Source organism: Thalassophryne amazonica, chromosome 4 (assembly GCF_902500255.1).
Source record: "Thalassophryne amazonica chromosome 4, fThaAma1.1, whole genome shotgun sequence".
Classification (NCBI taxonomy): Eukaryota; Metazoa; Chordata; class Actinopteri; order Batrachoidiformes; family Batrachoididae; genus Thalassophryne; species Thalassophryne amazonica.
Window position 1 is genome coordinate 52,575,238 of NC_047106.1, and position 12,781 is coordinate 52,588,018.

Genomic DNA, 12,781 nt, shown 5'->3' on the forward strand with positions numbered 1-12,781 from the left:
TTGTGTGCTCTCCATCTCTGCCCTCTTCCTCACTTTCATCCTCATCCAGTTGATAGCAGAGTGTGAGCAGGTGAAGACTGAGAGGGAGACGGAGCTCATCAATGATCAGGTGCTGTTGGCCATGTCTGAAATGGGCTTGGACAGAGAACGGACCATGCAGGTTGGACAAAACTACATACTGATAGTAATAGTAATTTTATTTATATAGCACTCTTTAGCAAGTGATTTCAGTGTGCTGTCCAGAATAAAATGTCAAAAACACAGCAATGTAGCAATAAAAATTTAAGCCTTCATATGTAGAAATTAAAATTAAGCACAGTGTACAAACGTGTTTAATTTTAACATACATGCATACATACCAGGGTTCTCCGGGGTTCAAAAACAGTTCACCACTATGGCTGATTGGTGGCAATTTCAATTAATCACATGGGAATGATTAGCCTCACAATGATTCATAAGGGGCAAAAACAAACATGCATGCAAATACGGTATGCACTACTTTACTACTTGTAAAAATTAACAGTTTAAGTATAAATTTATTTTAAAATAGGACCATCGATCTGTTATATGCAAATGCCACAGATGCATATAAAGTGTCCCCTCTCCCTCCTCTGGGGAAATCCAACCATAACCTCATCCATGTGCAGCCAATATATATACCCAGAGTGAAAACGCAACCTGTAACAACTAGGCAGGTCAGAAAGTGGTCCCCTGAAGCAGAGGACGCACTTAGACTGCTTTGCCACCACTGACTGGAGTGTGTTTATGAATGTACATGGTGAGGACCTTCAGGGGGTGTATAACTGACTATTTGAACTTTTGTATGGATGTGGTGGTGCCTGTGAAACCAGTAAAGTGCTTTCCCAACAAGAAGTCGTGGATAACCTCTGAGGTGAAGCAAGTCCTAAATAAGAAGGAAGTGTTCAGGAGCAGAGACTGTGAGAAGTTGAGGGAGGTGCAAGATGAGGTTAAAATCTGCCTGACTAGAGAGGCATACTGTAAAAAGCTGGAGAGGAAGCTGGGTGAAAACAACATGCGGGAAGTCTGGAATGGTATGAAAGCCATTACAGGCTGCAGTAGCAAGGGCAATGTGGGCTGCATGGACCTCCAGCGAGCAGAGGAATTGAACACCTTTTTTAATCATTTCAGTGGCAGCACTGGAGTACCTCAGGGCATGGGGCTTTCACCCCTCCTCTTCACCCTTTACACTACGGACTTTCACTACAACTCGGATACATGTTACATGCAGACGTTCTCAGATGACACCGCAATTGTGGCATGTATTGGGGGGTGAAGAGGGAGAGTACAGGAGCGTGGTGAGGGACTTTGTGAGATGGTGCCAGCAAAACAAGCTCCTTCTCAACACCACCAAAACAAAGGAAGTGGTGCTTGATTTCAGGTGGGCGCCAGCCTGTGTGCAGCCCATCGTAATTGACGGATCCGAGGTGGAGGTGGTTTCCACCTATAGGTACCTTGGCCTGCAGCTGGATAACAGGCTGAGCTGGGCAGCTAATATGGATGCTGTCTATAAGAAGGGACAGAGTAGAATGTACTTTCTTAGGAGGCTGGCTTCATTCAGGGTCTGCTCCAAGTTATTGTACATGTTCTATCAGTCCATCATGTCCAGTGTTCTTTTCTACACTGTTGTGTGTTGGGGTGGGATGGTGTGAGGAAGAAGGACATTCTGAGGCTGAATCCGCTCATTAAAAAAGCAGGCTCTGTGGTGGGACTGTGTCTGGACCCTGGTGAGAGGGTGCTGAAGCGGAGAACACTCTCCAAGATCAGGGCAGTCCTGTCCAATCAGAGCCACCCCCTGAACTCTGTGATATCCAAGCAGGGGAGCGCCTTCAGTTCCAGATTCCTCTCCCTCAAATGCTCTGCTGACAGACTGAAGAACTCTTTTATCCCTCGGGCCATCAGGCTGTATAATGTAGCCACATCAGACGGGGGCTATAAATGCCTAAACATAGTGTCAGGTGCCTTGACTCCTGTCACTTGTTGCACTTTATATACTGTTTTTGTACTATTTATTTATTAACTTGTCTCTGTGCTGTTTTTATCATTAACTTATTTTTTTAACTTGTGTAACTTTTATATGTATGAATGAGAGCGACAGACGCCACACAATTTCCCTCGGGATTAACAAAGTATTTATCTATCCGTCTGTCTAACCTTAGCTATATCTCCTACTCTGCTTCAATAGAATAATTATATTACTTGTTCAATAATACCAGGAACTAATGAACAGAATTTCTTTGTTTCAGGCTTCTGCAGACTAAAGAAGATATGTCCAACTGTTGTTGCAAGTGTTACGCTCTAGCACATTATAGTATATATGCATTAATAATTTCTAGCAATGACTGAACCGAGACCAACAGAAATATTGAAACTCTGATATATAACCATACCTAAAATGATAAAATTTCACAAAAAAGACCACTTTTATATTTTGATGGTTATGTCACACTTTGGCTTCATTATTTTTGAACTAGGCCCTATTCCTTAATAGTCTGTGGTAGGTGGACATTTATTTGTTCATGTTGAGTTGTGGTCGGGGCTGATTAAGGTAGCCAGGAGGTCCTGGGTTCCATTTCTCTGTAGGGCTTTAAAACCCCATTATAATTATAGAATGGAGGTAAATAGTACCCAGTTTAATTAATGCAAGTTTTCCATCTGTGATAATATAATTCTTAATTAAACACTTTCAAGGAGGACCCCAAAACATTGTGCATAATTTTTTATTAAATTTTAATTTCATGAACTTAAAAAATGTTGTCACATTCTGATATGCATCTGTTCTCATCATGCAATGGAGCAGTGTTGTATTTACAATTATAGGCACGCCATTTGTTTATTTGTTACTTGTGTGTATGTGTATTCTCCACAATAGTTTAGTGAACAATATTGTGGGGGTCCCATGTAATGTTGGGCTCTTGGTCTTCAGCTCAGACCAGCCTGTACATGAATCCGCCCAGGTTTGGTTATTGATTGGATCCAAACATTATCATACTTTTTCACAGCTGTGATGGAGCTTTTTACTGAGTATTGTCAGAAACTCAGTAATATCTGTGAAGCATTAATAGGGATAGTTTATATTAATTGAGTTGCACAGTGGCTGAAAAGTGCTCTGTGACCACATCCGCTGTGTATTACACACATACTCATCTGAGTATGTTCATGTTCTTGTTTCATGAAACGTAATATTTCTACCTTCATGTGTAAATTACCTCACAGTAAATGACAATGATAATAATCATGTAAAAGGTACTGTGAACTTAGTGCACAAAAGTGAGGAAATGTGGTTCACCTGCTACACATGAAGACAGTTTACTTTTCTTCACCTTACAAATATGAACTAAGCTGCTCTCATTAAATTATTTACAATGATTGCTATTCCCCCCTCTGTCGGGTGGTGGCATCTGTACTTAAGCCTGTTTTTTATGGAGAAGTCTGCAGCACACTATGCATAACACCTTTGATAATAATGAAATTATAATGGAACTTACTAATAGAAGTTTAAGGTTTTTATATTTGCAACTGTGGTGGTTGACAAGCAAACTAGGCTCACCACATTCGCCACTACTAGGCCCACAACCTCTCAAGGGCTAGGGAGATCCTTACTATACCAACAAATATAACTAAATCCATCAAATTAATTGCAAGCAATAGAAGATAATGATGCACAGTGTGTGAAAAATGTCAACCCTGATATTTGTGAGGAACATTTTTACATTCATTTATTTATTTTTTTAAGTTATACTATCGTGAAACTTTGTATATATGTGTCTACACATATGAACATACTTTGAGTGGAAAGAACGTAGTTAAGTATGTTCTGTGAATCTGTCATTCTTACTGTGGACTTATTGGTGCTGAAACAGGATCATATGTAGCTAACACATGGGTTAAAGTTGTCCGTCACCGCAACAGATTTCTGTCATTTGGAAAATTTAACCACACATACGCGTGCGCACGTGGTGTCATGCGTGTTTGGGGCTGAAATATGATATTCTCACTGTCAAAGCAACATCCCATTCTGCGCTAATCAAAAACAGCAGCAATGTCAGCGTGGACTGCGGGTGAAGGGACTGTGTGAATTTTCACTCCTCTCCGCTCTGTTTACTGCTTGCTATGAGCCACGGTCCTTCTCCTCTCTGTTTTTGTGGGAACATTGGCAGACACTCCCCAAGTAGAGCGAGGTGTGGCTTTGCTTTGAACCAATGAAGCAATGTTCCGACTCTGCTTCGATGGTTTGTCGCTTTATCTTAATTTTTCTCCGCTAAAACCCTAAAGAACATATGTCTGTGAGTAATATTTACCTTTTTTATATTAAACCGACCCGTTATGGTCTTCTAAAACAGTTGATGTATTTTATAACTTAAAAACCGGACCGATGCTCACGCGTTAGCATGTCTATGGCGTTTTCAATGATAAAGTTAGCATTAAGCTGTTCGCATCTCAGCACAGTTTGTGTACATGTTTTCTGTATAACAAATAATGGCTTAGTGTTGTCGTAAAAGAGTCAGATGTATTACGAATTATAATTTATTTATTTTTATTTATATATTAATAATAATAATAATAATAATAATCAGAAGGATCAGAATCGCCTTTATTGTCATTGTAATTTCCATTACAACGAGATTTGAGTGCAACTACAAAAGGTGCTTTCCGTGGTGCGAGTAATTTTTAGCCAAATGAAAGATCGTGAAATTTAACGGTAAATTATTCAGAGTATATGCACAACTAATATAAACATAAGGTAAAATAAAATGAAATGTGGACTAAGTAATGTAAAACGAGAATTATATACAACTGGTTAAGTTTAATGACAATTTGTTTCAGTCAAACCACATCTAAGCTGTGTTTTTACACAAAAAAATGCAGTAATTGCACATTTTTGTCTTTTTTCATGAAAATAACTTATTAAAGATCACATATTACACTTTAGTCAGGCCTTTAAAATACTTTTGTGGACTCTTGCTGTTATATGTGTCAGTGGTTGAGATAGTTTCTGTAGGCATCTAAAAATGCTCATCATCGGATTGAAACCTGATGGAAATCTCTCAAAATAAACAAACAAAAAAAAAAGATTAATCGATTACTAAATAATCGTTAGTTGCAGCCCAGTTTGTTTTTAGGCAGGGAGAGCATTTTACAGATTAAATGTGAATAAGCCAGTTTTGAGTTTTCTCAGTGCGCATGCGTTTTCAAAAACTGGTGACAGTGTTACTTTGTGCACAGCAGAACAACGTTGTCAGTTGCTTTAGGCCCTAATTTTGTATTTTATTGACTGTACAGCAACACAGCAACCATTTGGTGCATTCAACCGGATTAGAACAATTCAAAATACTACAGAAGACAAAGAACTTGACAGTTTGAAGTGCGTTTTTTTTTTTTTTGTTTGTTTCAGAAGACTTCATACCCATTAAAATTCACCAGAATATACAAAATTTAACTTGCTCTTTTAAAAATAAATTGTGGGGGAGAACCCCCAGACCCCCCCCCCCCCCCCCCCCCCCCCCCCCCCCCCCCCCATAATCAATACTGTGTTTTACTTCACAGATTGAAGTGAGTTTTATTTGATTCAGAGGGTTTCATACCCATTAAAATTCACCAGAATACACAAAATTTGACTTGGTCTTTAAAAAAATGTTCTGGGGGAGCACCCCCAGGCCCCCCAGAATCAAGACTACACCCTGCCCCCCACCACCCTTTTATGTACCTTTATGTTCAGGTTTTGCATTCTTTTTATGCTTTGTCTGTCTCTCCTTAGAGGCTATTTAGAATTGATTTGTATGCTGTTTAATGTGTTTATTGTATTTGAGGAAAAAACAGTGTGTGCCCCCACTACGCCACATTTTAGGGAATTGCCAGGAAAAAAATTCAGTCAGATGAAAATTTATTGCTTTAACCCATGAGCTAACAACAGCATTTAATGCTGATTCATAATATAGCTTTGAGGTGAGTGAGTGAGACATGGTTGACATGTTCAGTATATTGTTTTTTGGATTGGTGCTTTGGGCGAAAGCTACTTTAACTACCTACATCATGAAGCCATCATAGTAGGGTGATTAATCACACTTATTTTAAGTCTGTGATTTTTTATTTATTTATTCATTGATCTGTTTTTTTATTTAATGTTATAAACTAGTAACATTTTTTTGCATCTATCAAAAGCCAGTAGCATTCATTAGAATAATAAATCTTAATTTTGTGGTTCATTTCCATTATGTATATTCTCATTTTGGCTCTTTTTTCCCCCCTATATCTCTTTACCCCCCCTCTCCACCAGTCCCTACAAACAGATGCGTATGATCACTATAGTGCCATTTACAGTTTGCTGGCAGACCGCCTCAAGAAACACAAAACTCTTCGTGTTGCTCCTCCTACACCACGCTCCATTAGTTTTCCCCTCAATGCTGTGCAGGTACTCCTTTCCTCTTGATATTTGTAGTGGTAGTGTGTGTAGTCCACCTTATGTATAGTGTTGTAATATTTTGCAAGAAATAATTTTTGTTTTTAAAAAGTCATTACAAGGTTTGATGAGCCATCACACATTATGATGTAGACCAAAATTTGCTCGAAATTCTGTACATACGGTTTTGTATATTACAACTGTAATAATTGCAGTTAATTTTGGTTATGGTGGAATGTTTTACGACTTCTCCATTTAAAGCACCTGTTTTAGTTGAGGTTCACTTTTGTGAGGCACAAAAATTTAATTCTTTAATTTGGCATAAATTTGCTTTACTGGCACAAATAATGTAGATGCACAAAGAACCCTGTCTACTTTAGAAGTGCAGGGTTTTGCATGCATCAAATAAGAAGTGGACTTGAGATTTCCTTTCTAGTGTTTTGCTAAAACAACAGCGTTTTTCTTGGCTATTTTACAGGAGCGTAAACTTAAATGTTCGTATTGTGAACCCCGATTGGGTTTGCTGGCTATAACCAATGTCTCTCAATCCATTTGTAATAAGATCTTTAGAGAATGAGTACAATCCCCACCTGACCTCTGCATATGTATGTCTGTGTGTGTGCTCAGCAAACGGATCAGCAGGGTAATCCAGTTAGCATGACCGTTCCACATGTCCAGCTCATTAACCCAGAGAACCAGATTGTTGAGGTGAGTTGACCACAGCATCCACTCCAGCACCAATGAGGAACTCCATGATTGATGTGAAATTTAGGATTGACATGCCACAATCCAAACCGAGGCCCATAACATACATTGTCATAGCATTTGATTGACTCTCATAAAGAGTATCATAAAGAGAGCATCACGTCGGCTCATATCATAAACAGTTAATTTGCATATATTTTGATTTTACCACTGTTGGTGTATCCTGTGACTCATGCTGTAGTGTATGAACACATGTAAGTAGAAGTAAGTTTGTTCACAATATGGAATCCATTTAAAATATACATTATTTTATTTTGATACTTTGTCACACAGTCCTGCAGATAAACAAAGCCCATGCATATTCGCATAGGTTACTACATATAAATGTGTTTATTTATTATTATCTAGCCGGAAGGTAACATGGCATTAGACAGTGATGAAGGAGAGGAGCCATCTCCCGAGGCCATGGCTCGCTACCTTTCAATGAGGCGGCACACTGTGGGAGTACCAGACCAAGGTAACGCACTCACACAAACATCCACACATTTCCAACCTACTATTAAATGTTGGAACTGTTTTTGACCTCATGCTGAGCTCCTGTGACTTACAGCAACAGTCACATCTTAAGGAGCTCAGCCTATGATGTTGCTAGACAGAGGTGTATGATACTGCTCATATTATTGGAGGAGAACAAACATCCAGGTCTTGGGACCTTGAGTGCTTTCAGTGTCGCTGTAATATTGTGAGCTCTGGATGCGAACCAATGAAATAAGGTTGCATCTGAGTGTGTGTGTGTGTGTTTTTTTTTCTTTTTTAAACAAATCGCTGAAATGGACTTTGTGTCAAATAGGGGGTATTTGTGAACACTGATGAGGTCTGTCACAGATGCATCTTGAGGTTGCATCAGCTGCAGTGTTATGGCTGTGCCTTGTTTGACTATGCATGATCCAGCAAGCACATGCTTCGTTTCTGAGGATGTCAGTATTTCAACAAGGCCAGTAGGCCATCCCACGTGTTTGCAAGATTGATGTTTACTTCAAAAGATAATAATGGAGGCGAGTGTTCGTGGTCATCCGTAGTTGACCTGACATGGTTGTCTTCATACCTATTTATCAACTGATCAGATTTTTTGATTCAGGTGACCAAAGTTTTCAAGACTAGTTTAAAAAAAGACTATTTTGGTTGTTTTTCTTATTTTCTCTTTTTTTCTTTTTTTTAATTCTTTGTCCACCTGTGTAGCTAATTGAAAATTCAGTGAGGTATATCTTACACGTTCTATTCCAATTCTAAGGCAGAACCATGTCAGCATACAAAGGATCATCTAAACATCCAAAAAGGAAGAGCAAAACAGGTGAATAGAAAAGAGTAGAGCAGAGCCACCCATGCGCCCGGTCCCGAGAAGCATGGATGGTAGGTTGAAAAGTTTTTTTTATCCCATGGGAACTCTCCCTACCCACCCAAGCAGCTCAAGAAAGAAGTATATATAATATAATAAATAATAAGACATAAGAAAGATAAGACATCACAGGAGAAGATTGTAGTATAGGTAATTTAGTATGTAGACTATTAGTAAAATTAAATATAGTTAATAGGCTAAGCTATAAATCTGGTATTTTATTATAGAAACAGAAGCTATGAGTGTATTGGTATCTATATAAACTCTGTTAGCATACTGTAGGAAAATAAAAAGTATAATCATTATGCTATCAAATGGAAACCTAAGAACTTAGGTACTATATGTTGATATCTTTAAAAGAACACAGAAACTGATGAATCATTAAAAATCTACACCATGTAAAATAAAATTGTAAAAAATGAAAATAAGCTAGTTATAGTTAGAAGAGCTAAATAAGCAGTTAATAAGATAACTGTACCTAGCAAGCTAACAAGATGAACAAAAACGTGCTTCGATTATTTTTATAATCGATTGTGAGCTCTGGATGCTAACCACCGCTGCATTAAAAAAAAAAAAAAAATGTTCTAAATTTTTGATTTATCTAAATATTTTCTGAATAGTCAATTATTACTTTGGTTAAAAGGGAACACTGACCTTTTTGTTTGTTTGTGTTTGGTTCATTTTTTTCAGTCAGGACCAAAACAGTTTTAATATCAAACACCACGGTGAGCTCAGTTGCTATACAGTGTGATTGTATGGGTCACACTAAAAGCTCATAGTAAGCCACTTCTTGTCATCAGTGAAGAGGGATAAATGTCATGACAAGTGCTGTGCAGCACTTTGAGGATAAACATCCACATTTAACTCACTAAATGGAAAGATACTTTTTAAAATGATTGATTTTTACAGTTAGTTGCTTACATCTGAGGCATTTCAAGTTGATTGCAGATTAAACACTCAGTCTACTTAGAGTCGGAAGGAGCTCCCCATCATGATGTGACTGCTGATAGAAAGATCATCATGAATTCTGAAGGTATCCATTACACTTGATAATATAGTCCTGTAGGACTATTTCATCTGCTCAGATTCAGCCAAATGCTGCTAACCTGAGAGGATGCTGCTTCAGTGCAAATGGATAATAATCCAAAGCATAGTGCTAAAACAGTCCAAGAGTTTCTTAAGGTAAAGAAACAGTATATTCTTCAAAACTAGTGAAGACAGAAAGACCTTCAGTCTGCAATAAGGCTGTGGCAAGGCATGTCAAGGGAGTAAACTGGGAATATGGTGATATCCATATGGTCCAGACTTCAGGCATTCATTACTGAAAAGGATTTTCATTCAAATATTAACAGTTGTCCTTAGATTTATAATAATTAGTCTAATTACTTATGGCCTCTGAAAATGGAACTATAGTATAAAAATGAGTCTATTCCCACAATGGTTTATTTTTGGATGTTTGTTAAACCTCTTGAATTAAAGATAAAACTTTGCACATAAGTAAATCTTGATCGTTATTTTGGAGCATTTCTGGTCATGTATAGGCAAAATTGCAGAAATTGTTGCCATTGAGACTCGACTGTAGATCTGTCTGTCGTCTTTAGAACAGGCTGTCATTTGTTTTCCGATATTTATATTTAATAATCTCTAGTTAATGTCTTTCTTAGTGACACATTAATCTCGAAGTATTGCATTCTTTGTCAATAAAGCTGTACTTAAATAATCCTAGCATAACATAATTGACTTGTTCATTCTATCTCCTCCTACTGCAGGACAGATATGCAGGAGGACCTGCAGAAACTCCCACCAGGTTTCCCTCGTGGCACCATGCACCAGCCCCCCTTCCCATCACTTGCTCCAAATATGGGCCAAATGCACACACTCATGCCCACACAGATCCTGCAGCCCACACAACAGCTGGAGTACAAGGTACAGTTATTTGGAATACACTGGGCAAGGTATTTAAAGGGGGAAATCAGTGTCTCAAATAATGTCGTCTCTCTCAAATCTCTTATCATTTCCATCTTAAACATCACCTGTTTTGTTTCGCTCCCCTGTTGGTTCCAAGGCTGATTTAAAGTGAAATACCTTTCCCTACCAGTTGATATATTTGACTTTCTCTTGCTGTGTTAGATTGTATTCAGTGTAAGGCAGACATTGTGTGGATATTTTACAAAAGGTTTTGCACTGCTGAAAGAAAAGTGTCATGTACCTACCTGTACATACGTACCTGTTATTCTCAGTGGGTTTACATAAGGCTGGACGGTATAGCCTAAATTTATATCATGGTATAATTTGAAGCACATATATGGTTACTGTATATCAGGGGGCATTAAATATAATATTTTACAAACTATAATTTGCATTCTATGTCGTCTCTGTTGGTTCTCTGTCAAGAAGGTGGATTGGATTGTACCCTGTGTGTCAGGGAAGAGTTATTGCTCTAAAGGAAGGAGTTCAAGTATCTTGGGGTATTGTTCACGAATGGGGGCAAGTTCTAGCGTGAGATCGACAGATGGATTGGGGGCTGTGTTTGAAGTTCTGCAGACACTGTATTGAACCGTCGGGTGAAAAGAGCTGAACCAGATGGTGAGACTCTTGATTTACCAGTCATTTACACGCTCATCCTCACTCATGATCATGACCTTAAAGGAACAAGGTCACAGAAACAAGTGGCAGCAATGAGATTCCTCTGTTGGGTATCTGGGCTTACACTCAGGGTGAGAGGCTTGTCCTGTCTGTGTGGTTTGATTGAAGGTGATAGGAATAATCGTAACTTACTGATTTCTGCTCACTGTCTGACTTCTTAACTCCGAACTGTGTCCATACAAAAGAACCTTTTTTGACAAACTTCATTGTATGCTCTTCATTCTGCTGTTTTTATTTTCATGGCAAAACAAAACTGTGTGACGTTGTCACAGTTTTGTTCACGTTTTCAGATGATTCACTGGTGCAGGTTGATGATGTCGAAGCCTGTTCTACCTCTTGGCACAGTAAAAGCAAAATCTATACTGTCAGACAAGTTATAGTGACTACAGCTTTGTCATCTACACCGTGTATCTATAGGTTTTCATTGAAAAATTACTGAGACTTGAGTTTTTAAAAAGGGTATTTTTAAAACTTGTATTTTATAACTATAAAATCATTCTGTTATATATGTGTGTGTGTGTGTGTGTGTGTGTATATATATATATATATATATATATATATATATATACACTTTTTTGTTATATTTTTGGCTCATGAACAAATCTTGCAAAGTCAGTGGGTCCAGTGATTTGCTGGGGGAAATAAAGCCAGTGATTTCCTGCTATGTGTAATGCTTTAACACATTCACATACTGCCATCACCTGGCTATGATGCTCTCAGCATGTCATGTGACTCCCTTGATACATTGCCAACCCGCATTGTCGTGTTCCATGAGCAAATATGAGTTTTATTTAACCATTTATGAACAAATGTAGCGTTTCAGTCATACTGTTTTTTTAGTTGGTTGTAATATGAATATTTTCTAGTGTTTGATTTTCCTTAACAAAATTATTTCTGTGCCTGCTGATCAGGAGCAGTCACTGCTGCAGCCCCCAACTCTGCAACTGCTCAACGGTATGGGCCCTCTGGGTCGAAGGGCTTCCGATGGTGGGGCAAATATTCAGCTCACTGCACAGCTTCTCAAGAGGCCCCGGGGGCCTTCTCCACTTGTAGCCAGCCCAGTGAGTGTTATTGTTTGTCCTGGAGATCAGGACTTTTCCTTTGGAGTGATTTGTATGTGCATTGCAAATGATCACCCCTGCAAACTATATGAGTGTTGACCATCTAACTGCTTACTTTTCTCAGCACCCTATCCCTGCTGTTGCTCCGGTGGATGAGGAGGGTTCAGATGGAGAGCCAGACCAAGAGGCAGTACAGAGGTAAAACCTGTGCTGGCTGTTTTCGGCAATAGGGCTTACTTTACAGAAGTGCTGTCTAAACTGGATGCCCGGGAAGCCTGATAGCCTGCGACAACCAGTCTCTTTAAATTCAGATTGGAGTTGTGGGTATGAAGAGATTACATCAGATTTTTTTTTTTTTTCACGAACTGAGAGCTGCATTAGTTTATTTTTAAAGTTTTATTGTGCAACTATTTCCCATGTAGGTCTAAGAATCTGCAAGATTTTATTTCTTTCCTTTTACTGTTCAGTGCCAAAGAATTGAGGGTAAAAGCTCATCAATAAAATCACCTGCCGAATTCATGGTTTGCAGTTTGTTGGCCTTTCATTTATAAGTGT

The 12,781-nt window shown here is 38.5% G+C and overlaps 1 protein-coding gene across 3 annotated transcripts in view; it reads left to right on the plus strand.

Annotated features, from left to right (window-relative positions):
* Positions 1-12,781, plus strand: part of sik3 (SIK family kinase 3) — a 123,710-nt gene that overhangs the window by 74,988 nt on the left and 35,941 nt on the right. For all 3 annotated transcript variants that reach the window (XR_004560022.1, XM_034167906.1, XM_034167905.1), the window contains exons 8-14: positions 50-160; positions 6,296-6,430; positions 7,046-7,126; positions 7,532-7,639; positions 10,287-10,445; positions 12,077-12,226; positions 12,351-12,424. Coding sequence is in view for 2 of the 3 variants with exons in the window: in XM_034167906.1 (XP_034023797.1) it covers positions 50-160; positions 6,296-6,430; positions 7,046-7,126; positions 7,532-7,639; positions 10,287-10,445; positions 12,077-12,226; positions 12,351-12,424 (818 nt within the window). In the remaining variant the exon portion in view is untranslated. The remainder of the gene's footprint in view (positions 1-49; positions 161-6,295; positions 6,431-7,045; positions 7,127-7,531; positions 7,640-10,286; positions 10,446-12,076; positions 12,227-12,350; positions 12,425-12,781) is intronic.